The sequence below is a fragment of the Bos taurus genome, chromosome 5, assembly GCF_002263795.3.
Source record: "Bos taurus isolate L1 Dominette 01449 registration number 42190680 breed Hereford chromosome 5, ARS-UCD2.0, whole genome shotgun sequence".
Lineage (NCBI taxonomy): Eukaryota > Metazoa > Chordata > Mammalia > Artiodactyla > Bovidae > Bos > Bos taurus.
In genome coordinates, this window is record NC_037332.1 from 29181109 (window position 1) to 29208011 (window position 26903).

At 43.5% G+C, this 26903-nt stretch overlaps 1 protein-coding gene across 3 annotated transcripts in view; it reads right to left on the reverse strand.

Moving 5' to 3' along the window:
- Positions 1-1770: 1770 nt before the first annotated feature.
- Positions 1771-26903, reverse strand: part of DIP2B (disco interacting protein 2 homolog B) — a 229478-nt gene continuing 204345 nt past the window's right edge. For 2 of the 3 annotated variants that reach the window (XM_005206290.5, XM_005206289.5), the window contains 13 exons: positions 24894-25017; positions 23378-23499; positions 22024-22135; positions 19570-19679; positions 18956-19086; positions 16901-17069; positions 15632-15802; positions 14586-14647; positions 13666-13723; positions 11985-12059; positions 10145-10322; positions 7305-7428; positions 1788-5792 (listed from right to left, as the gene is read on the reverse strand). In XM_005206290.5, the coding sequence (XP_005206347.1) occupies positions 5540-5792; positions 7305-7428; positions 10145-10322; positions 11985-12059; positions 13666-13723; positions 14586-14647; positions 15632-15802; positions 16901-17069; positions 18956-19086; positions 19570-19679; positions 22024-22135; positions 23378-23499; positions 24894-25017 (1689 nt within the window). In that variant the 3' untranslated portion in view covers positions 1788-5539. Of the gene's footprint in view, positions 5793-7304; positions 7429-10144; positions 10323-11984; positions 12060-13665; positions 13724-14585; positions 14648-15631; positions 15803-16900; positions 17070-18955; positions 19087-19569; positions 19680-22023; positions 22136-23377; positions 23500-24893; positions 25018-26903 lie in introns of all 3 variants that reach the window. The other variant, NM_001192309.1, reaches the window with a different exon arrangement.

The following is a 26903-nucleotide window of genomic DNA, read 5'->3' on the forward strand; positions in this document are numbered from 1 at the left end:
TCTATTAAAGAATCTGTAATTTCTCTTTCTGCTATTTCATTGCTGGTGTATTGAAAGGCAACAGATTTCTGTGCATTCATTTTGTATCTTGCAGCATTACCAAATTCACTGATGAGGTCCAGTAGTATTCTGGTAGCATCTTAAGGATTTTCTATGTATAATATCATGTCATCTGCAAACAGGAAACAATTCCATCTACCATAGCATCAAAAACAATAAAATACCTAAGAATAAATCTATCTAAGGTGGCAAAGGGCTTCCTTGGCAACTCAGTGGTAAAGAATCCACCTGCAATGTAGGAGACACAGGTTCGAACCCTGGATTGGGAAGATCCCCTGGAGAAGGAAATGGTAATCCACTCTAGTATTCTTGCCTGGGAAATCCCATGGATAGAAGAGCCTGGCAGGCTCCTAGAAGGATCCCAGAGTCATACACGACTTAGTGACTAAGCAACAACAAGAAGTGAGGCAAAAGTCCAATACTCTGAAAACGGTAAGACACTGTAGAAAGAATCTGAAGCTGACACAGATGGGAACATAGACCATGTTCTTAGATTGGAGGGGTTAGCACTGTTAAAATGACCATATTACCCAAGGCAATCTACAGATTCAATGCAGTACCCATCCAATTCCAATGGCATTTTCCACAGAACTTTGGCACTGTTGAGCGCTCCCTCCCCTTTGAAACTCATCCTAGAATTTCCATGCCTAATCTCCTTCCTAGTTTGGACCCTCTCTCTCCAGCAATTCCTTCTCCCTTTTGTAGATTCTTCTTCCTTCAGCTTTTAAAGGCTCATGTTCTCTGTGGCTCCATTATTAAGTCTTGTCTCACTCTACAAGATCCTTCTTGGCACCATCATCCACTTCCACGACTTCAATTACCACTTTTAAAAGAACGTCTCCCAATACATAGTGCTGGGCCGGAGCTGTCCTGCTGTTTCTCTCCCTCTAGCATCAGATGTCATCACAGTGACTTCTGTCTAGTGAGTTAGGCACTCAATAAATGTGTGTTAAATTTAAAAAGTTCTCAGCTGCCTGAATAATTTGAACTATAATTCAAAGACCAGTTTCAGTGTTGGAGATTATGCACAATTTGATAAAAACTCCTAACAAGTTTCTTGAAACCAGGAAATGGTAGCACAAATGAAGTATCACCTTAGAAAAGCTGCAACCCAGGACTTCCCTAGTGGTTCAGTGGTTAAGAATCTGCATGCCAATGCAGGGGGCATGGGTTCGATCACTGGTCTGGGAAGATTCCACATGCCACAGAGCAACTAAGCCCGTGTGCCACAACTATGGAGCCCATGCGCCTAGAGCCTGTGTTCTGCAGCAAGAGAAGCCACTGCACTGAGAAGCCTACACGCCACGATGAAGAGTAGCCCCACTTGCCACAACTAGAGAAAGAATGCTCACAGCAACGAAGACCCAGCACAGCCAAAAATAAATAAAATTTTTTAAAAAATGAAAAGCTTAAACCCACATCAATTACAGATTTTAAAAAAATTGACATGTATGCTCAAAAGTTTAAAACTACAAAATACCACATGGGTAGGAGGAAAACTAAGCTATAATTGTTCCAGACAAAAGGCTTATTCATTTTCAAAATGACTCTCTGCTGTTCCTCAATCTGGCCTCCTTTTATAGAACTGATTTGCTATAACTCTGGATCTCTGTGTTCATTTTCCTAAGACCTCTCCAGCCGTCTTTGGGTCTTACTATCCGAGTTAAAATAAAATTTTATTAATTCCAATTTATCAGCTCTCCCAACATGTGAAGCATTAAACACAATCAGGCATCAATATTTATTAACACAAGACAAAGGAAACACATTCAATGAGTTAATAGAACACTGTCCAGCCAGATGTTAAATTTAAAAATGTATATCTAGTCTAATTTCAAATAAATAAAAAAAAAACTTTATACATAATTACACAGTACTATAATTTGAATCTGACACTGGTAAATATCTTGACAAAAAATAAACAGAACAGCATTTAGGACTAAAAAATTATTCTTATATCTTTACACTCTCTTCCTCTGGACAAATAACATGGCCCATCTACATATACCTAAACCAGAAATGTTGTATGAATGATAAAGAAAAGGCCTATTGTGTATTTGGAGTACTGCAGCTTGCTCCAAATACTCTTACATGAAAGCAGACAGCAAAAACAACTCTAAGGCATAGATCATGTTGGAGTTTGAGGGTGAGGTGATAACTCCTCATTGCTTTAGTCTAAAGATTCCTGGATATTCAAGGAAAGTTAATTTATTTGGCCAAGATATTGAGCACCATGCCTGGGGCAGAGACCTTAAGACAACAATAACAACAAAAAACCTAAGGCCTCAGGCCCTCTGTTGATTCAACAAAAGCATTAAGCAAGCATTGCCCAGGGACTAACATCAAATAGACGACCAATAGACAGGCGATGGTCCCTCCACAGCCTGAGGCAGCACAACTTCAGGAGGACCTGATACAGGGGAGACAGGGGCAGGAAGGAAATGAGCTTCACTGGTGGCTTCACTGATGCCCTTAGCATGCTGGTCATCCCCAGGGTCTCATTAATGCAGGAGATGGTATTTGTCCTGAGGCAGCCCCTCCCTGATCTACCCTCCTTACTTTGGCTGAGAGGCAGAGAGGTTCAAAAACTTTCAGATGAATAGGTTCTCTCTTATTTGAAATGAGGGTTTGCTATTCATTTAGGTCCCCCTCCCCCCGACCCAGGCATGAAAAGCTAGACAGAATGTGTCCCCAAGTTTTGGCAAGGCCTTTGGGGCCTGTCTTAAGAGCCAGTTCTACCATAAAGGTTCTGCTTTAACATGGCAAGACTAAGAGCATTGTGTCATCAAGAGAGTTTTCTTACCAAGTCTGCAACAGACTAGGCATTGGATCTGCAGATGATCCCACAAACACATCTAAATTAACGACTAAACTCTCTTCCCCTTCCAGAGGAAACTTTTCCCCAAAGACACATCTTAGCTTTCTTTTCCACTAGCTTATTCTGGCTTTGGGGGATAGGCAAAAGATAAAGCAGCCACAGGGCAGAAAGCAAAAAGATAACAATAAACCAGCAGCCTGAGGAACTACCAAACTAGATAATCAGCCCCTAAATAACCAGGAATTGGGCATACTATGAGATTAACGGAATATTTCATTTGAAGGAATGAGTATAGACCCTCACTGTCCAGTATGGTAGCCAATAGCCACTCGTGGCTACTGAGAACTTGAAACATGGCTAGTCTCGAATTGAGATGTGTTTAATACACACTAGATTTCAAAGATATAATATGAAAAAAAAGTTAAATCTCTCATTAATAATTTTTTATATTGATCCCACATTGTAATGATAGTACTTTTGATATACTGTGCTAATAATATATTAAAATCAACTTCACCTGTTTCTTTTTACTTTTTAAAATGTGGTTACTAGAAACTTTAAAATGACAGACATAGCTCACATTTCATTTCTAGCAGACACCCTACCCTGTGCAGTAAGAATTCTGAAAGCAACCTATAGGACAGACTCTGTCTTTTATATCTTTTTCTTAGAACTTGTGGATCACGGAGATAGGAGATCCTCAGGATCCCTTGCTTTGATTAGTGACTCATTAAAAACTCTTTTTAAGAAAGTTACTTTCCAAATAAGCAGGCTGTTTTCTCTGCAGACCAAACCATTGCTAACTGGGTCTGGGACGTCTAACCCTAATACAAGTGCTTTTTCCCTGTACATCCTAGAACCTTTCCCACCGTGTATAATGGAACGTCATCCAAAATGCTGAAGAGAGATCTGGAACTGGAAAATGTCAAGGTCTTCCCTCTGTGGAGAATGAGTTTGGAGGAAAAGAGGATTATGTAAAAGGAAGTCAATAAAGTGGCTCTGAGTCATGAGCCTGTGTAAGGGCAGCCCCCAGGAGTGCTGCCGTGGCAAAGGGTCTGGTCTTTCCATTATAAACCTTATTTTCAGGGTAATTACAAGTCTTAAAAATTGTTTAAAAACATATTTAGTTTACATGATGTTACAGTGGGGTAAATAATATGTATTATTAAAATAGTCTAAATAAATATTTACACAATAGATCAGAGTGGGTCAAAGAGAACCATTCTGATTTAACAAGTTAACTCTGTTCACTTTGAGTTTTTTTTTAATTTTTAAAAATATTTCTGTAAGAAAAAAAATAATAAAATTCAACTATATTCAAATACATGAAGTATCAGACCAAAGAAAGGAAACCGAGCCAGAGGCCACACTCAGTCCCAGGCTCCATCTGCTCGGCCTGGGCACCACAGTTATTTCAGAAGGGTTTCTTGCATACATTAGACTTCCCCTATTTCAGCATAAGCCTGGCTGTTTTGGCAAAACAAATCGGTCAGTTCTGAGACGTGGAGTTGTGAGGCCTTAATGCCTTCGCGTGACTGTCGATCCCACTGTCTTCCCAGCCTACGCTCTTGTTCTTAAATCCCTGCCCTCGTGAACTGGAAGCACAGGGGATGCTCTTCAGTTCTCAGAAAAGAGAAGCTATCTGTGTAACTGCAGACACAGTATACAATGGGCCTGGAAAAGAGGAAATTCTAAATTCTTGTGTAGTCACTCTACATGTGAAAGACTGTTTCAACACTGGGGGCCAGAGTGAGTTACTGTGGTTCCTTAGAACTGGGTGGGATCTAATGAATCTTAGCTTTTCCTAACATTTGATTTTTCAACTGAGATTTTTCAGCTTGTAGAAACAGGCTGAATTCTTAAAAGCTTAAGCTGATTCTGGGAATGCAAGCCTAAAAAACAAACATAGGCAGCTTCAGTTTATAAAATATACCAGCCAACAGAGACATAGTACAATGTGCAGCAAAACCTGCAAACGATTTGCACTTTGTAGTCACCTATTCAATTACACTGCACCCAGAGAACACCGAGATTCTCTCTCAGAGCAGCAATGTTTCTACTTTAGTTGTTACAACTATACAAGCCAATTCTTACATTTTTTAGCTGAATTATGTGTATTCCTATTTACATGTTTAAAACACTGGTCAAAATGTTTTACAGTCAAGAATTATATATATAAAGTAATTCTCATACTCAGTGGGTTATCTGATTTGCTTATGGGTCAACTGAAAGTAAGCCGAGTAGTTCCATGTTAAACCCGCAGTGTCTAACTACGGCAAAATGGCAGATACAGTACAGAGCGGGGGGCTGCGCAACTCAAACTACCCCCTTCGTGTGAATTCATCAAACGCCCTTACAAAATTCTAAAACGGCATTAGATAAAAATACAAGTATCTACAACAGATGAAAAAAATGCAACATGCATGTAATTGCTTTAGTAACGTGCTGCTCACGCTATGTCAAAGCTCGTGACTAACAGATTGTTAACATTTTTTTCATTTGCCACCACAGAATTCCCCTCTCCTGTGTGTCCTGTGATGGCAGGATCCCACAGGATGAGATGAAGGATATAATGTCGCCATCTCAGCTTATTTCACATCAGTCGCAGGTCTCTGGCTCCCATGGTTTTGCAGGGCGGTCCCTGCAATCCCAGGAGACTGGTTACATGTTGTAGGCCACATAGATGGGGTCCAGCTGGTCGGCCAGGAAGCTGTCCCGGAGGTGCATCCTCTGCTTCTCTCCTCTGGAGTTGATGGGGATGACGCCTGGGTCCACCACGACCACCACGCCCACAATGAGGTAATGCTCCTCCAGGACCACGTTTGTCACTAAAGGAACCAGATCCAGCGCCTCCTGTTCAGAGCCACACAGTTCCACGACCACCACGAGCAAGTTGGTCCACGTGAACACGGCACTGCAATTTCAGTGGTGCTCAGTTAATGTGGCATCTTTCACAGCGTCTGCCCACCACTTACCCTCACTGCCCCGAGAACTGCCTTCTCACTTGCACCCAACCAGAAGGCTCTGAGCCACATGTGTAATGAGTGGCCTTGCCCCTATGATAACAACTGATTGGTTAGACCATTTAAAATCTCTTGGGCGTCTGAAAGTGGGACTGAAAAGTTGTTAGCTGGTCGCCTGAGCTGAGGATGTGTGGACTGGAAGGTGCTGGTGTAAAAGGTGTGCAGAGACATACAGGGAATGGCTTTTCAGGGAGGAGAGAAAGAACGGAGGGGATGCCCACCGGCTCTAGAAAGCGAGGAGATGGTGGTCCCCGACGGCCTTTCCACCTGTTTCTACCTTTCTTGAGATTTCAGAGCTGTTTAGACTTCTAGGAGCCTCTGAGATAACCAATGAGGTGTGCTTTCTATGACCTCTATTTTGCTTAAAAGTTGTTTTGAAGAGAATTCTTGATATTTGCAACACAACAGCTTTGACTAAGATTGCTATCTGTAATCTAATACCAAACAGGAAGGGAGTCAGCTGGCCTCTGAGCTCAGCGCCCCACTCAAGTGTCTGTCCCGTCGCGCCATAAGGCACAAAGTCGCATTTCGTTCAGTGGGACTGCTGGGTTGGAAGGTATGAACTGACTTGTGTTGTGCAGTGTTGAGCTGCTTTAAAAATAGATTCCAATCATTAAGAAAAATGTACACAATATTTGGTTGCATCAAAAGTCAAATGCTTAAAATTAGGGGGTAACCATGGCACCCAACTTTTCTGCACTGTTCTTAAACTTCCTTGTTCAGGTCTGAGGAGAGACTGACAAAAGCAAGACAAAAATTTGGAAAGCATGAACAAACCACTAAAAGAACCGTGGCTACTTTGCATGAATTAAAAAAAAAAACAAACCTGAGGAAGGACACACCAACTAAAATATGAATAAAAAGAAACTGGGTGGTTTCTGTGTTGTCAAGAATCCAGGACGAAAGCCAACAGTTAAAAATGACAGAATTTCAATTTTAAGAAATTTTTAGTCAGCATGAGGTTGGATGGTTCTTTATCAGGGATAATGAAGGGGGAATTCCTGCCCAGACAGGAAACCTGGACCAGATAATGATAATAATCCTTTTCATCTGCTGACCAGTTGATAGAGTATGAAGCACACTCTCACTTGATCCTCCTGATCAGGAAAGCAGCCACCATGGCAGCGCTGGGCCTTCCAGATGGGTCTTTTGACCCAAAAGTCATGGTTCTTCCCATTAGCCCCACCAACTTTCTAGAGGTGGATGATCAGTTAGGTCGCTTCCAGTGGTAAGATCCTGTCATTAAAAGGACTCGGCCCCAGAGTGGGTGCACAGAGCCCATCTCCACAGCTTGCTCCCCTGGGGTCCCACATCTGTAGGTGTCTCTGGTACAGCTAGATGACTAAAGATCAACTTCAACTTATTGCAGCTGAGGAGAGACCTACTCTGTGCAGAGGACTTACCATTCAGCAATGCTCCTGTGGATCCGAGACACTGAGGTCTCAATGTCGATGGGGTGGTACCGCAGGCCTCGCAGCTCCAGGGTCTCGTCCAGAGCGCCCACCACATATAAGGCATCATGACGCTCTGATGGGGAGAGAAAGAGAAACTTAGTGTATCAGATATGTGGGTGTGACATATCACTGGAGTTAAGAGCCCAGAGTTCAGACTGCCACCACATCACTTGGTGCCACTGCTCACCAGCTGTGTAACCTGGAGCGATTAAGTCTCTGATCCTGCTTCCCCTCCGTGAAACAGGGTAATAATAAATGGCTGCTATGAGGATTAAATTCACAAAAGGGAGTTAGTATTATGATGCTTGGTTCATTGTAAGTGCTGAAGAATATTTGCTGTTGTTCAGTTACTAGGTCATGTCTGACTCTTTGCAATCCCATAAACTGCAGCATGCCAGGCTTCCCTGTCCTTCACTATCTCCAGGAGTTTGCTCAAACTCCTGTCTATTGAATCAGTGATACCATCCAACCATCTCATCATCTGTCGCCCCCTTCTCCTGCCTTCAATCTTTCCCAGCACCAGGGTCTTTTCCAGTGAGTCAGCTCTTCCCATCAGATAGCCAAAGTATTATAGCTTCAGCATTAGTCCTTCCAATAAATATTCAGGGTTGATTTCCTTTAGGACTGACTGGGTTGATCTCCTTGCTGTCCAAGGAACTCTCAAGAGCCTTCTCCAGCATCACAATTCGAAAGCATCAATTCTTCAGTGCTCAGTCTTCTTTATGGTCCAACTCTCACATCTGTACATGACTACTGGAAAAATCATAGCGCTGACTAGGCAGACCTTTGTCAGCGAAGTGTTATTTCTGCTTTTAAATACATTGTCTAGGTTTGTCATAGCTTTTCTTCCAAGGAGCAAGAATCTTTTAATTTCTTGGCCACAGTCACTGTCCACAGTGATTTTGAAGAATATTAGCTCTTGTTATTCTTATTACTACCATGTGCCAGGAACTGTGCCCAGTGTGGGGAGTAAAGATGACAAAATACAACACCTGCTCTAGAGATACTTGCCGTCTAATGGGGCGAACACACACAACGGGTGTCCCATGGGCGGACAGCAGATGGAACGTGGCAAACCCAGTAACTTGAATGTGGATGAGGGACAAGGGGAACAGAGGACACCACCTTCCCCTCCCCCGACTGCCCCCAAGCTCAGCTCAAGGGTTCAGAGAAGGAAAAGCTAAAGCCACCTGAGCTTTTAAGGATAAACAGGAATTAGCCAGATGATGGGTGGGGAAAGAAGGAGAAGGGAGGATCTGAGATGGAAAAGAAATGAACAAATGGTCATTGTTTCTAGATGTCGTTAAGGAATCCATGGAGAGACTAGTCCTGGTTATTAATAGGCTTCTGATCCAGCAGGACGTGGCAGAAATTTCACTCCTTTTTTTTTAAAGACTTTATGCACACACTGTACACACAGGCTACCTGGTTTATGTCTAAGAGAAAGAGAATGATTTAGCTAGGTCTACACAATGTTTTGGGCTTTCCAGGTGGCTCAGTAGGATAGAATTCACCTGCCAAAAAGCAGGTTTGATCCCTGGGTCAGGAAGATCCCCTGGAGAAGGCAATGGCAACTCACTCCAGTATTCTTGCCTGGGAAATCTCATGGACAGAGAAGCATGGAAGGCTACAGACCATGGGGTTGGAGTAGCAAAAAGTCAGACACGACTGAGCAATTAAACAGTAGTAACAACAGAATGATGTATTTTCAGGAATAGGAATAGTTCTGAAACATTTAGCAAAACAAAGTGCTAGAAGCTGTGGAGACAGGAGGGTAAGGAAGGCCAGTCACATAGATGAGCTGACGATTATAGTAACAAAAACAACAGAAACACGTAGCTAATGACTAGGGAGTGCTTCCCCTGTGCCAAGTAGTGCTCCAGACACCTGAAGGCGTCATGTAATTTAATCTCACATCACGTCCACAAGACAGGAAATGTCATCACTCCCACTTCCCAGGTAGGAAACTGAGAGGCTGACTGAGTGAGCGCTCAAGGCCACACAGCGAATGGCAGAGACAGGCTTCAAAACCAGGACACCCAGCGAGCTGTGCTTCCCCTGCCTGCAGGACGCCTGAGCCTGCTTCCCCGTGAGACACGGAGTGACTGCAGAGCCGGCCAGCAGGGAGCAAATGAGGGGACGAAGGAGAGATGACCTGGCTCCATCCAGCTGTTCAGTCCGGTGAGTGACGCATCCGTTCTTGACGTGTATGATGCACGCAGTGTAGAGGAGTTTTAAACGGCCATTAATGGTGGCAGGAAGGTTGAAGCCAGGCCTCTTTACCAGGTGGACAGGACTGGGGGCTGCTTACCCCAGAGCCCTGCCAAGCAGTCTTGTGAGCCGCCAAAGGGCCAGAGCGCTTAGCAGGTCAGCTCCTCTGCACTGACTCCTGCTCGCAGGGCTTAGGAACAGAGGAACTAAAGACGGGACACCTGTCTCAGGAGCCTGTTGAGGGATGCATAGCCCCACAAGGCTGCTGAGAGGCTGTATCCTGCCAGGGGCATTCACCCATCACCAGGCATGTCTCTACGACTGCCTGGCCGAACTATCCTGAGGTTCAGCTATCCTGATGCTGACACAAGGCCCTGGCGTTTACTTCCTGGGTTCTCTTCATAGGACAAAGTCTTACTGCAAAGGAATATAAAGTCATGGGTGGGTTCTAGAGTTGCAGAGGGGGAATAATTCAACACATATACTCCACAATGCAAAGGCAGGCTGCAGAAGGCCAGCCTGTACTAGGGGCATTTGAAATGCACAGCAGGACAAGGGGGAGGAGCCGGTGAAGGTACCTCCAGTGGCTGCTGTGAGCTCCGTCCGGCGGACAAAACCCAGGTATCCCGTCCGAGCCCAGAGGGTCTGGGCAGCATCCCCAAAGCTGAGGCGGGTGTTGAAGTGGTCAGCTTGCAGAGTCTCACTGTCGTAGATGGTATAATAGCCGCTGGCTGTATGGGGACTGTTCACCCAAATCTACAACAAGAAAAGGGTCACATTTGGCCAGAATCAATTCAGTTCACTTAGCACAGAATATGTTGATTTTCTTAACCTCATTTTTATAGTAACCAAAAAGTTACAACAATGAAAGCAGCTGCCAGTTACTGAATTTACCATGTGCTGAACAGTACTTTATAAACATTACCCCCATCAGTCTTAACACACACGACATGACAATGCCATCTGTACTACCGTCACTCCCATTTCACAAATGAATACTAGAGTGTGTCGCCACTCCCTTCTCCAGGGGATCTTCCTGACCCAGGCATCGAACCTGGGTCTCCTGCATTGCAGGCAGATTCTTTACCATCTGAGCCATCAGGGAAGCCCTTAAGTAATTCACCTAAGATACAGAAACTAAGAGACCCAGATCCAACCTGGAGGCTACGCTGCCTCCTTGGCTCATTTCTCAGCCTCTTTCAGAGTCTCACCAGCGCACTGAGGGATCATTTCTGTGCTTTAAAACTAAGTTAAAAAGCCCACAGGAAAACACTATAGGGTATTTGGATTTACAATGTAAACACAGCAATAGCCAGCAATAGTAATAACACGAGTGTTTGCTGTGTGACAGGCACTGTTCCATGTGTATACAGATACAGATATTAATGCATTTAACTGTCACACAATTATACTAGGTAGGTGGCATTATTATTTACAGTTGAGGAAACTAGGCCCAGAGAGCTTGAGTAACTCGTGCATTAACAAGAAGCTGGTAACCGGCAGAGCCTGGTCATCTGGCTCAGTCACCTGGAGCCCTGCTCCCGGTTAGCTGTGAGATAAGAGCAGTTTTTTTCTCAGAGATTCAGAAGGAAGAAAAATTCAGTCTTTTCAGTGATTTTATAAGGGCTTTCCAGGTGGCACTGGCAGTAAAGAACCTGCCTGCCAAAGCAGAAGACATATGAGATGCAGGTTCAATCCCTGGGTCGGGTAGCTTTCCTGGTGGAGGAAATGGCAACCCATTCGAATATTCCTGCCTGGAGAATCCCACGGAGACAGAGCCTGGCAGGCTACAGTCCATGGGTTGCAAAGAGTCAGACATGAATAAACCGACTTAGCATGCACAATATTTTTATATTAATACAAAAATGAATATATTTTGCAATAAAATTTGTATAAATCTTATTTTTAAAAATACTTATTTTATTTGGCTGAGTCCAGTCTTAGTTGAGGCAAGTGGGATCTTTAGCTGTGGCATTCTTAGTTGCAGTATGTGAGATCTAGTCCCTGACCAGGGATCCAACCCGTACCCCCTGCACTGGGAGCAAGGAGTCTTAGCCACTGGACCACCAAGGAAGTCCCTGTATAAACTTTAAAAATTCAGTTATTTGTGGCTCCTTTTAGTTCTACTCCTTAATAGATGGGAGCACATGAGTTCATCCATTTTCCTCTTCAGCCAAGGGAATGTCAGTGGACGAATCTGGGACTAACTCTAGCTTGCGTGCCTCAATCTTCTCTCCATCCTGGTCTCCATCTCCCCTTCTGCCTCATTTCAGTTTTGAGCCTTACAGAGAAAGGTGAAAATTCTCAAACATTCACCATGAGGGAAAAACTAAACCCACAGCTTCCTGACTTCTAGAATGTGAGCCCTGGGGTCTTTCACTGCTGGCTTTTCCGAATCAAGGGTAGAGTTACACATACCTCTCCCAGGTGAGAGTCTCCAACGGGCCCTTTGGTCTCTGGATTAACAATAACTACTTTCACTCCAGGTAGGATCTAAGAATCAAAGAGAAAACACAAAAGTTGAGTTCCATCAGATTTCATGACCTCTAATAAATGCAGTTTCCACTTCCTCCCTCCAGTGAGGTAAGGGAGTGCACACGGGCCAGAGCTGAGCTGGTACTCACAGGATCGTCCTCAGGGGACAGAAGTATGTATAACAAGATTCTGCCTCAAAACTAAACTGGGGAACCCACCTGTCTGCCATCTCCTCAAAGGTGAGAAACCGCAGACCAGTGGCGGCTCGGCAGGCGAGGGGAGAGACGTCACGTGCCCGCATCTCCCTCGGAGGGAGAAGGAAGCAGCAGGTGCTGGCTGAGGATAGCTTGGGGCTTCTTCAGACACCCATCCTCTGTCCTAAATCTCTCTTTTCCTTGGGTTTCTAGCATCAAGAAGCTCACACATGTAAGACCTCAAGGAAGGAAGTGGAAGGCCATTCCTGCTTGTGTGGGCCAGGAACTGCTCTGAAGTCCCTCAGGTGCTCGCCGCCAGTGGAGGCAGAGGAAGAGCTGGCAAGATGGCAAGAAGGTCAACCCAACTCCACTTGGAAGAGTTTAAACAGAGGAGTGAAACAGGGATTTCCCCAAGGGGCTGAGCCACGACTGCACAGGTGGGGCTGGGCCCACTGTTTTCTTCCCTATGTTCTCCTTGGCCTTTCAGAATTAGAAGGGATGCTGAGCCATCATTACTCTCTCTTCAAAAGGATGAGAAACTTGATAGTTTATATGGATTGATCTGCTCAACGTGAGTAAACTGTTCAAAACTGTTATGGACTGAAACCTATATGTTGAAATATGACCCTAAAGTGATGGCATTAGGAGGTGGGGCCTTTGGGAGGAGGTCAGGGGTCTGCTCTCATGAATGCAATCCATACCCTTATATACAAGACTCAGAGATTTCCCTGCCCCTTCCACCATGTGAGGACACAGCAATAGGACAGCCATCTAAGAACCAGAAATCCCTCATCAGAATCCGTGGGCACCTGGATCTTGGACTTGCCAGTCTCCAGAAATGTGAGAGAGAAGTTTCTGCTGTTCATAAGCTGCCTGGTCTATGATATTCTGTTAGAGAAGCCTGAATGGACTAAGGCAATAACAAAATGTCTCCCTGAACAATTTAAAGCCTTATTCTCATCTAAGATATCACTCTCAAATATCTTTAATCTCTTCCCCATTTTGATTTCTCTTTCAACTTTAAGTATGTGTATGTCTTCCCTGGATCTTAAGCCACACCCCCCATCTGTCAGCCTATCTTTCCACTTGTAATATTCATAAAGGTAGAACTGGCTCTTAGTGCTGCTCATTCACCTTGAGTATAATGAACATTGAATTCAGTTGGTTTGTCAAATAATATGTCAGTAGGATTTAAAAATAAAAATCTATGAAAATTAAGAAAGTTCAAATCTAGTATTCTTCTTATTTATGTACCCATATGAATTTGAAAGTATTGGCTAAGTGAAAATTGTTGAATTATCTCCAGATGTCAATTCAATTCAGTCTTGCCCTGGGTACTAACACGTATATTATATGGCTTCAGGTTTCTTTAAAACTACTTCTCCACACAGGTGACACACACCTTCCCAATGGTTAACACAACAAATTACCTTTCCAGACTCTGAGAGGAGCAAACTCTGGGGGGCACCCCGTTCCACAAGACGAACCCTGTAAAAGAACAATATTTACTACATATGAGCCTTAAAAAAAAATCCACCACAGCTGTACACTGTCCTCCCAAATCTCTAATCTAGTAATAGCTCTCCTCACATTAGTGCAGTTTCTCAAACGCAGCATCACTGACATTTTGGGTCAGATATTTTATTGCTGTTTTTTGTGATGCGCTATCCTGTACGCTGTAGGATGTTTAGCAATATCCCCGGCCTCTGCCCACTAGGTGTCAGTAGCATCCCCTTGTCGTGACAATCCACATTTCCAGACGTTGTCCTTTGGAGGGCAAAGTCTCTCCAGGCTGAGAACCACAGCACTAGAGATGTTCTGCCTGTGCAGGCTGGGTCAGCGCCATGGGCCTCACCATGAACATAGCCTAAGTCAGCGGGACCCAGAGACAGGTCCCAGAGCCCGCAACCAGAGCTCCCCTGCGACGCAGCTCCAATTCACCTGTGGGCTGGTGAGGAGGAAGGCGTTTATTCCTATGGTTCAGATAGAATGCTGTTTCAAAAAACCTACACTGTCTCATTTATCTTATCTCAGTTATTTTTAGACTCCCAGAGGATAAGAGTCTATCCGTTTCAGTGTAATTTACGTCATATGTCACAAAATACTAGTATTACATTTTAATATTAAGGAACAGTGCAGCCACCATGAGAATTAAAAGCTTTTCTCTTACAAATGTAAATCTTATTAGGTATTAATAATGAAAATGAATTCCTTCCCTTTTTTTTACCCTCCTCCCCACAAAGACACAAACAAAATGAATGAGGTGAGGGGGACAGCTGGCTTTCTTGAGGCTCAGAAATTTATATGCTTAGGAATGCCAACAGGAAACAAGCTTAACAAATCTACTTACCTGTCATGTCTTAATGATTTCAGATCTACGTATACAGTAGTTGGATCAGGCCCTGAGGTTCCCTGAAGAAAAATAAATCAGTGGGTTGTTTATTTAAAATTAGCTGAATGGCATCTCCATATGTTATATTTTCAAGTCAAGATATAGATAATTTAGTCACATACAGGAAAAATTCAAATTCTGTTCTGAATGCTCACCCTGTCTTCAACCAGATGGGCCAGGGCTGTAGTCAACACCTGAGAGAAGACTCCTGGCCAGCTTTCTCCTCATCTTTCTTTCCTTTCTTCCCCCAGGAGAGGAGGCTGGGGGCCAGAGCAGCACCGAACGGTTACCAGGGTGAGGAGGGTCCTCATCCCTGGACTCAAGGCAGGGGTATGACAGACCAGCATCCATGGGACTTCCAAAACCAACATTGGCCCAAGCTGGGCAGGGCGCCCACAACGGGGCTCCAAGGTGAAGCCTTGTGACGCTGCTCCAAAGTCACCCAACCCAGACACAGAGGACCTGAGCGTGTCTACCCAGCTATGCCACCTTCTTTGACTCTCACTCTTGTCCATGCCTGTTATTTGCCTTATGAATGTCCCAAGCTATAGAAAATTATATTCCACTCTTCTGTTATTTTAGCCTCTTTTCTATTATTTACCCATCAAGATAACATGGCAAAATTGCCATCTGGCTAAAGAAGAGAACACAAACTTATTTGTGCTTCCTTTGCCAAAAAAAAAGAAAACAATTACAAAGGGTAATATACAAATAAAATTCAAGTAGGGTTCAGAAATCTTGACTCATGTTGAGGACCATAAAACCACTGAGAGTAAACATTTACATTAGCACTCAACTGCCTGGCATGGCTCCAAGAGACTGGCACCTAGAAACTTGGTGGTTCTACAGGACAACCTTGTGAAGGACAATACTATCATCTTCCTTTTACCAATGGGCAAAATCAGGCACAGTGAAGTCCAAATAAGGAGCCCAGAGGCCCTCGGTGGGTAAGCAGCAGCCGACGCTCTGAGTTCCCCACACAAATAAGATATCATGACAGTCACCTGCAAACATATTGCTACGTTGACTCTGGATCCAAAAGTGGTGCTGACAGCCCGCGGGGACAGACCGATGTCCTTGAAGAGCTTGGAGAAGGACTGCTGCAGGGCAATGCGGGGCCGCTCCTCAGCCACCACCACACACGTTCGGATGCAGGAGAGGTTGATTCCCCGGGTCTGTAAGACACCGCGTTGGGGGGGTGGGGGCGGAGGCGGAGATCAGTGGGGTCACAGAACCACTGGATAAGCAATTTCATCGCCCTGCCTCTCTGGTCAGGAAAAGCCAAGGAACTGTGTGCTCTCATCTCACACACACAAAGAAAAGATACCTTTCTGGAAAAACACCCAGGCATTCCTCTAAAGTCATTACCCACAGGTTGATTTGCTCATTCTCTATTTCTTTCCTCTTTCGTCTACAACTCTTAGGTTTTTCAGCAATATATTTTTAATTCCTCTTCATTTCTGTACCTTAGATTTCTATTTCAAAATGGAGAGATGGGACAAACAGAAAAATAAATTTAGCAACATTGAGATCTAATCTCATCTCTTTTTTTCATTCTTAAGGTCATGCTGCTGCTGCTGCTAAGTCACTTCAGTCGTGTCCAACTCTGTGCGACCCCTCAGACGGCAGCCCACCAGGCTCCCCCGTCCCTGGGATTCTCCAGGCAAGAACACTGGAGTGGGTTGCCATTTCCTTCTCCAATGCATGAAAGTGAAAAGTGAAAGTGAAGTCGCTCAGTCGTGTCCGACTCTTAGCGACCCCATGGACTGCAGCCTACCAGGCTCCTCCGTCCATGGAATTTTCCAGGCAAGAGTACTGGAGTGGGTGCCATTGCCTTTTCCTCTTAAGGTCATACTTCTCTATTAAAGAAAATTAGGTGTTTTCTGACTCTCTCATATGCCACTTAGACATATGATCACTGGATACACTCATGAATGAGTGAGCCTTATCTATGGAGGAGGACCCAGTCTCTAACATCCTCAGGTTGCAAATTCTATTAGGAAAAATCCTCTTTCAGTTCACAGTTTCTGTTCATCTTCACATACATTTCTATTCAGCCTCCTAACCAGCTGTACCTTCTTTTCCACAATGTGTGAATCAGATCAAACTCTAAAAGAGTGCATTAAATTAGACAGTGAAAGAGATACACCTCTTGAGGTTTACAAATACCTGTTTGGATAGAAAAAAGCAGGCAGGTATGTCTGGCCAGCCCTACAAGGCGGGCATCGCCACCTTTTCTCTCAGGACCGGCTCCTTGTATAGCTGCTTCTTACCTTCAGCACCTCCACCTGGTTTCCAAGCCCTTTGGTGCAAAGCTCCATCACTGAATAAGAGCAGAAGGTGTCTCTGATTTTGTACTGGTTGACCGTGGAAAGCCAGAGGAAAAGGTTGTTTTCCAACTCCATAGGAGGAATTAAGATGGACTGGTGACCTGAATAGACACTGCAATGAAAAAAGGCAAGTGCTAATGTGATCAGTTCATCCTAGAATATCATCGAGTCAACAAATATTTACTGAGCACGAAGGACAGGGGAGGGTCATATTAGATATAAAGGCCTAAGAATCAGCCTGGTTCCTATTCAACTCATATGACACAATAACTACAGAACAAAGCAGACTATGGAAGGTGGACACTGAGATGTGAAGAAAGGCTATCACGATCACAGAGTGAAGAACAAGTCCTTCAAAGTGGGCAGGTGTTTCATTGAGTAGGTGACAGCTGGGCCAGGCTTGAAGAATGAGCAGGAATTTGACAGTGGCTGGAGGAAATGAGGAAGCTGGTGAGAGCTCTCCAGGCAGAAGAACAGTATATGCAAAGGCACGGAGATATAAAATTACATGGTGTGTTTAAGGTCATCAGAAATGGCATTCCAGTGTTTGCCTGGGGAAGTGGTGAGAAGTGAAGGCAGAAGGGCCAGGGTCAAACTGCCAAAGTACTGAACACGAAAGAGTTTAGAATTTACCAGCAGACAGTCACTACAGCTAGAAGTTGGGGTAAAGCTAGCTACAGGAAGTGGGGCATTAGAGACATGAGTCACTGAAGGCTGACAGTTAGGAGAGGCTGCAATAGTCTAGGTGAGAGAGGATAAAGGCTTGAACCCCACCAGCACACCAGGATACAAGTGTGGATACAAGGAAGGAATGGCAGAGTCTCACATCATATGTACAATCTCCAGCCATGAAACCTCAACTTCCTAAACCTTGAATATATATCAGAGTCACTAGGAGTCCAAGAATCGTTTATTAAAAAACATACTGGACAGGGGCTTCCCTGATGGTCCACTGATTAAGACTCTGTGCTTCCACTGCAGGGGGAATGGGTTTGATCCCTGGTCGGGCAACTAAAATCTCACAAGGGAATGACTTTATCTATGGAGGAGTCCCCAATCTCTACTATCCCCAAGTTGCAAATTTCTATTAAGAAAAATCCTCTTTCAGATCACAGTTTCTGTTCATCTTCATATAAAGGTCATTTCTATTTAGCCTCTTACCAGCTTTGCCTTCTTCTCCACAATGTATGAATCAGATTAAATTCTAAAAGAGATTTTTTTTTTTCCTGGAAAGGCCAAAAAAACCCAAAAAAACCTGGAATTGTGGTCTTCACCTCCGGAAAACTCATTAGTACATCTAGGGAAGCCTCACTGACTTTTTTTTTTTTTAAATAGACCCCTAGGTGATTCTTATGTATAGGTAAGAATAATGGAGACAAAGGATATGACAGTTAATTGGATGTGTGACATAAAGATACAGAGTTGAAGATACAGCCCAAGTTCCTAGCATGGTTCCCCAACTGGATGACTCCATCCTAAGAAGGAAGGGAACACAGAAGGACGATGCTGAGTCACAGGTGTCTGTGAAGCATTCCTGGAGATGCTCACCAAGGAGGTGGAAAAGCAGGTTGAGATGAGGTCCTTGGGGGGAGAGTGGAAAAAGCTGGGATCTGTTCTTTCACAAGAAACAATCTGGCCAGTGTGCTACCTTCCAGCCACATGCTGTCACCCATCTCATTACAGTCCTTCCTGCCAAGCCTAGGGGGTATGTCATCCTTCTACTTGGCTCTGATTCTAAAATGAGGACGGATGACAGGATGGAGCACAGGAGAGGTAGAAAGATCAGAGCCCTTTTGTCTGAGGCATAAAACTAACAGAAAAGAGGGAATGCAAACAAAACCAGACAAACGTCAAAGACGCATTAGGTGCACAAATTCCAGGAAACACCAGCACTTTACTGAAACTTTACCAAATTAAGGGAGCACATGGAAGGATGGGATGGTCACAGCCTCAAAGATATCCCCATGCATTCTGATTCTTTGCTTTTTCCATGCCTACCTGCAGAGACACCAGAGTGCAAAGCCAAGTCCACAGTAAGGGTCAAGGCAGATGGCAATCTGCCGAGAGGAGTACAACTCACACTGGAGCTTGATGGCTCTACAGAGAGCATTGACCGCAGAGTGGGACATCTGGAAGGTAAGGAACACGGAACAGGATGGAACTGGCATCCCACAGGCAGAAGAGCAGCTCTAATGATAGATTTGAGAAGCTTCAATTCCCTCCACCTCCTCAAAATGACATGTATCTTTCGTTGCTTCAAAATGCCTAATCTAACTCAAGTTAAATCTATCTGTTCATTTGTCAATATTGAATCTTATGAAATATATATTTATGACTTCATACTGGCTTTAAATGCAACTTGCTTTATCTATTAGTGTCGATGCTAGGTTCAGAACACTTCGTAACACAAATTCCTTGGGATAACTTATTCCGGAAGAGCCAATGCTTTTATTTAAATATAGCAGAGGCCCTTGATCCTCCGCCTACTGGTCTCTGGTACGACCAACTGGCCTCTCCATCTGAAGTCCCTGGGGCAGTGGTCATCTCTATTTTTTGCAGACCTGGCATGTTACCAGCCTCCAGTGAAAGTAAATATATCCCGACTACTCTACCTTCACTCCTGTGAGCATGCCAGTTGTGGAGACACTAAAATCAAGATATGCCAGCATCTCAGGAGTGGGTGGTTTATAGAGCTGAGGTAACCGTTTCCTGGGTAAATCATCTGCAAAGAAAAAAGAAAACCCAATGTCAATCACACACATTGACAATAAGGTCCTACTGTGAACAGGGACTATAGTCAATATCCTGAGTCCTATGATAAACCATAATGGTAAAGTGTATATGTGTGTATATATATATATATAAACTGAGTCACTCTGCTCTAACAGCAAAAATTAAACACAACACTGTAAATCAACTACACTTCAAAAAAACCTGACACGCTGGAACTCAAAAATCATTGCTATTCAGTTGGTCTTCCATGGCTTTGCTAGAACCACATTTAGCTTCTGAGATTTGCTGAGGCTTAGGGCTTCTAGCATTTAACCAGCCAGCTCACACACATCACTCCTGGAGTGATGGGATGGGGTTCAGGGCACCACTAGACAATATAAACAAGGAAACTACATCAGGTAGATGTATTTAGCAGAAGACTAGTGAGCGGTACTGTAACACAGTAGCCGAAAACTGGCTAAAGAAGCAGGCTGCCCGTGTTCATATTCCAGCTGTGCCCCTCATCAACAATGTCATCACCTTGGTGTTAGTTAACCTCTTTGATTCTGTTTACTTGTCTATAAAGTGGTAATAAAACCTGCCCTCACTGACCTGTTAGGAAGTTAATTCACATAAAGCACTTTAAAACAACTCAAGAAGCTTTCCTTGTTGTTATGCTGGTTTCAAGTTCAAGTTTGTTATTTAGTTTAGTACACAGTATAGTAATCACAGTCTGCTTTAAAAGCTGGATGGTTTTTCTCCAAGTTAACATGACAAATTTTAAGAATGACAATTTAGAACTGGGAATTATTTCCCTTTGCTCTTTTATGATACCTCTCCTTTCTGTCCAAATCTGTATGTGGAATCCAAGGATATCAAGGATGTTTCTGGCCCTAGCCATGCCTCCTTAATGGCTCCTTTGGCCTCCAATCAAGAAACGATTCTGACGCTTACTTTTCAATCTCTGTGTCACTGGGCACTCATCTCTGGCCAAACCAAGATTGTCTCTACCACCTTCCACCCAGCTCCATGCAGGGAAGAGCTGCTCCAACACTGAAAGAAATCCTTCTGCTGTTTGTATCACAGCACACATTTCAGGTCTTCCTAAAACGTGATTGAGTCCAATAACCACAGTAGATTATCTGCATCGTTAACACCAATGCAATCCACTTGTGTTGAATACTATATAAATGACTACTTACAGTTCAGCATCTGGACAATAACCATAAATAGATGTCATCCCTGGGTTTACATCCATATTAATTGTTCTTGAGGTGGATACTATGTAATACTTACCTGAGAACTGGTAGGGAGGAAGTTAATGGTTAAGCGACTGGGAAAGGAGCCAAACTGACTGGGTTTGAATTTCAGCCATTGGTTCGCCAAAAAGTTCATTCGGGTTTTTCTATAACATCTTATGCAAAAACCCCAACGAACATTTTGGCCAACTCACTACCTATTTAGCTTCCCCGTGCCTCAGCCTTCTGATCTGTAAAATGAGGATACAACTTGCGTCTATCTGATAGGCTTGGTATAGGAGGAAATGATGTTATACATGCTAGATGACTGCCACACCGTAAGGGCTAAATAAAGTTAGATATTGTTGTTATGATGATGGTGTGCTGGTGCTTCACATGATGTCATTAATCTTTACAACAACAGGAAGCAGCTACGAGTAACAAGAGGATGAGGGTTTATACTTGTCTGCTCGACTCCAAAACCCACACTCCCCTCTCCACTACCATCTCCAGCCACCCTAGAGTCCCACCGCCTTCTTTAGTATGAGCACCATTTAAATTCATACACTTCATGGTTTTCAAACTATTTTCATATTATGTTGCATTTGATATCCCCAGTAATTATGTGAGTTATACAAGGGTAGGTAGTATTTTAAGACAGGCTAATCTCAGCCAAGTTTATACAAAAAATGAGGACTGAAGCTTGAACCAGAACCAGGCCTGCTGATTCCTAGCCCAGTGCTGTTCCAACTCTATCACATCTGGAAGTCAAAGGTCAGATCTTCTCAATGCTTTATGCAGCCCTGTATGTCTATGGTCACATCTGGCATAAACACCTAACCACACTATTTGATGATGCCAAGAGTATGACAGGAAGACATGTTTTGTTCACAGAGTTCAAGCACAATGTGATCTGCTTCTTTGGATCTGGTTGTTGCAGCATCCAGTGCTTTGGTAACTCAAGCTGAGTGCATATTAAGTTTTGCATCTGTCTTAGCAGGTGGAATGGGCTGCAGTGGAAGAGCTATGTAAACATCTTTGGCATGAGAATCCAGGAAACCTCGGGGAGTGAATATTCTTGCTCTTGCAACGACCCTGGAGAAATCTCCCTTTCACCTGTGTCAATGATAGTTGGCCAGGTTTTCACGTCCACGGCTGCTGCTGCCTCTCGGGACCTCAGTAACCTCATTAGGGTCTGTGTGGTAAGAATGCAGGCTGCTTTGCTGACCTAGAAGACAAATGGACAAAAATAAGCACCAGGAAGTTTAGCCCTGTGTAGCACTATGGCACTGGTTGCAGATAAAAGCAACTCGCACATCCAACTGGGACAGGGCAGTACCAGCCTTTCAAAGAACGCACACAGGACAATGGAAGTCAGTATTCCCCTTACGTTTGTTCTGAAAATACACTGAACTAGAATGATGGACTTGTTCACAACACAGCTTACTATTTACAACAGTGATTCTCAGATATTCCATGGTCACAATCTCAGGATGGACCCCAGATCTATTGATTTCATGAAGACCATAATAAAATAGAAACATGGATTTCTGTGGTACTCAGGGAATGAGAGGTGTCAGAGGATCATCTCTGAAGCGGGTACTGTTTGCAACAGTCCAGGGAGTGGTGAACTGCACTGGACCTAGAAAACATATCCTGAACTTGGTGGACTCTGCAAGCTCACAGGAACCAAGCTCTCCCACACATCTGCACGTGGAAATGCAAAGTCACCGACTTCCCTTACTACTCAAACCGTGTCGGTGGAAGGAAACTCCCTTCCCTGCTGCCCCGGCCTACTTTGCACACTGTAACCAGGGCGTCCTGCTGAACTGAACTCTGTAGAAAAATCATCTGTGGTGAATGTGGCTTCTATACTGCAGGTTCCAGCTGCTGCCAGAGCAGCAGTTCTTAGAGAAACAAATGTTACATCAATTGGAATTTTGCAATTTGCTTTAAAGTACATTAGGATATGATGCAATACAGATTTCTTTCACTGTCTTCAATTCTCATTTCCTACAGAAACATCTATCACTTTCAGAGCAAGATCTGGACACCTTTTTAATAATATACCAAATGATTTTGTAAGACTAAACCCCCAAAAAGTGACCTTCCATCAGGAGAATTCAGTTTGGCATCTAAAATTATCTTGGTTAGTATGCAGGAAAAAATATTAGAATTTTTGTAAGAAGAAAGGAAAAAAAACAAGTTTTATGGAGAACTAATTACTAAATGGCACCTTCACTTACTTCCTTAATGTTTATGATAAAAACATAATCCTGTATCTCACCAAAAACAGCTTTTCCATATTTCTTCACTAAAAATGCTGGTCACTGTGATCAGATAAGGAAAAGGAGGTACTTTTCAGGAGTTAGATTTGACTTCTTGACTCAACTAAACTGGAAAAGAGTAAGGATCCTTAGTTGTCTGACTTGGGGCTTTATGAGATGTGGACAAGCAAAGTTATACTTACGTCAACAATCATGCGGACAGTGGGCAACGTGGCTGTGAGGTTCTGAGCATGAGGGGGTCTGACAGTCACAGGTATGCACCCCGCGTACAGACAGCCGTAGAATGCAGCGATTAACTCTATGCCTGCAAGACACAGCCAATTAGCGGCCCGGTTTGTCACTGAGAAAGCAAAAGGCAGAGTTTCCAAACCTAGCTTATTAAATCGTGTGCCAGACAGGTTAACTAGACCAAAATTTAATGGAGACATTATCAGAATTTTTTTTTTTTTTTTAAAGAAAAAAAGAAGTTTTTTGGCTGTGTGGCATATGGGATCTTAGTTCCCTGATCAGGGATGGAACCCATGCCCCTTACCTTGGAACTGTGGCATCTTAACCACTGGACCACCAGGGAAATTCCTAGAAATTTTTTAACTTAAGAAGAAACTGAAGGTAAAAGAAGGAAGCATATAAAACAACTTTTTAAAAAATATCGAGATGCCAAGAATAAACAAATGAAAAAGGAAGTCAGAAGCAAAGAAAACACTTGAAAGATACCTGAAGAAGGTATTTTGACATCATTACTTGATATTATTTAGGAAAGAATAAGTGCAGAGATTAGGGCTGTTTCACTTGGGAAATAAAACAATGGGAAAGGAGAGATGAGGAGCATCTGAGCTTTCTTTCAATCTTAAGAAGGCCACTATGTTTTAAGAACAATCAGACCCCTGAGATGTCACTTCCCTGTTGGGTGCAGGTTTTAGGGAGGCAAAACGTCACTTGATACAAACCCTCTGCAATATAAGGACTCGGAGGGCAGCCCCCTCGGGCAATGCCGATGTCCATCACCGTGATTAACTGGTGGACAGAAAATAACCTCCCAGAACAAAGTTGTTCTTAACAGCTTCTAAAAAATCTTAGTATCAATATAAATAGAAGAGCAAGTAAGAATCACTGAGTAAAATGAAGTAAATGGGATAAAAGACCACAGAAGCCTGGATGTATGAGTAGGTTAGGTGACAAAAGACTAAAGGAAGGGACAACTGAAATAGTCTGCCTAAAATTCTGAATACACCACACTGTCATCAAATAATTGAGTCCCTCTTGCTGTGAAGAGGTTGCTGAACTAGATTATAGAGTGTGGAAGATGAAAGCAGTAATAATCGAGGGACAGTAAGCACCAATTATCATGTGGAGAATTTAAGTCAGAGTTCATGCACAACATATTTTTGGAAACTGGGTGAACAGTTCCTGAGCACTCCTAGAAACAGTCTTTTTTGAGTGTTTCCAAAAGTCAAGAAATCACCACTCATTCAGTATTTACCATACTGAGCTAGACAGTGGAAATACAAGAGTAAGTACAACAGGCTCGGTCCCAGCCAGAACCCCCATACCACACAACTCTGGAGGGAGGGGTTGTCTGCACGGCAGCAGCTTCCATGCACAGCCCATGTGGTCACGTACGGTGGCCCTGAGCTCCTGTCCTCTTAGGGTCAGCAGTCTAGTAACAGACATTGTGCAGTCTACCGAGCCAGCGCTCACCAGGTGGATAGAGCAGCACCACGTTCTCTCCCGCGTTTAGATGCCCCTTGTCACCAAGGACGGCCGCAATCCGCTCTGCTCGCTTATGAAGCTGAAGGCAGCTGGCTGTGCACACTGTAGTGCCCTGGAACAGAAGACAGTATACGCATGGGCGAAGCTCAGTAATGAAATACAACGGTAACAAATGCGGCCAATCTGACACTACATCAAAGGCGTGTGCCTTGCTATCAAATTCAGTGAAACGTTCCCAAGCACCGAAAGACGTGTGTGGTCTTACTTTTTCTTTCTCAGTGTCTGAAAGCACTGAGGGACTAACAACATTAACTCAAATCAAACATATGTATTTACAGTCTTTCTTATGTAAAGCAGCTTTAAAACTATATAGCAATTTTTTTTTAAGTGAAGAAATAAAAGTAGAAAGAAAATAAAGAAAAGTAGAATGAAGGCAAGAATGAGGTCAGGACACTGGCTATGTGGTCAAATACATTTGCTATGAGAAAAACACAAGTCTGGCTCCATGTATTCTAACAGCAGAGACGGAAACGAAAACAGGAACAGTGAACCTGAGTCTGCTAGCTAACAATAAAGGTCTTGAGAATAATTTCTCCTGCGGGTCTTCATAAATAATCCTTCTTGTCAATTCAAGTTTTACTTAGCTGGGCTTTTGCACCCCTGTTCCTTTGTAAATATAACACCCAAGTGGGAATGCACAGAAGATCTGAAAATGCAGGTTAAGAACCAGCCTGATGTGAAAAAGACCACGGCCAGCAGCTCAAAAGCACCCCATGGACACCCTCACCAGCCCTCTCCTTCCCTCCATGGCTGGGGCTCAGGCGCATGGTCATGTCTGACTCTTTGAGACTCTATGGACTGTAGCCCACCAGGCTCCTCTATCCATGGAATTTTCCAGGCAAGAATACTGGAGTGGGTTGTCCTTTTCTTCTCCAGGGGATCTACCTGACCCAGGGATCGAACCTGTGTCTCTTGTGTCACTTGCACTGGCAGGCAGATTCTTTACCACTGTGCCACCTGGGAAGCCCCCTTCCCTCCATCAGTTCAGTTGTGTCCAACTCTTTGCGACCCCGTGGACTGCAGCACGCCAGGCATCCCTGTCCATCACCAACTCCCAGAGCTTACATGTCCATCGAGTCAGTGATGCCATCCATTGGGGACCACTATCGTGACGTTTTAATGTTAGTGGCTTTCTTTTTCTTCATATTTTTACCATCTATGAAGTATTTGATTTTCATAGAATTGTGCTATACATGTATATTTTGTGCTTTACTTCTTTCAACATTCTATGAAGTGTCATCTAGGCTGTGGCACCTAGGTGTAGGTTCATCCGTTTTTGTTACTGCACAGCATTTAATTATCAGAACATACCACAAGTTACTCATCCATTCTACTTCTGATGGACTATTCATTCTAATATACACTGGTGCACAAATATATGAGTTTTGGTCCTGTATTGGATATGCCTACCTTACAATGAGCTGGTGATGGACAGGGAGGCCTGGCGTGCTGCAATTCATGGTGTCGCAGAGTCGGACACGACTGAGCAACTGAACTGAACTGAACCTTACAATTCACCAGATAAAATCAAACTATTATTTGTCTATACAGTGCCAATAGCACATCGTCCTCATTATTTAAAAACTTAATTTTTAAAACCTCATGATAAAAACAAGTTTACTGAGCTAGTTTTTGGAGAAATAACTTTTAAGTTTCATGAATATAAAACAGTAGGTGTTCAATATAGAAAATTTGGAAGATACAGATTAGTAAATATAAGCTGGAACCACTATTAACATTCTGGTGTGTATTTTCCTAGTTTTTAAAAACTAAGTATATATTGTATATAAATTCACATGAAACATTAAAAAAAATATATCATACTATATTACGCCAGAGGCTATTGAGTGCACTGGCTAAGAATGCGGGCCCTGAAGCCAGTCTGGGTTCAAATGAAGGAGCTAAATTCCTAGTCCTAGCCCTGGGCCCTGAGAACTC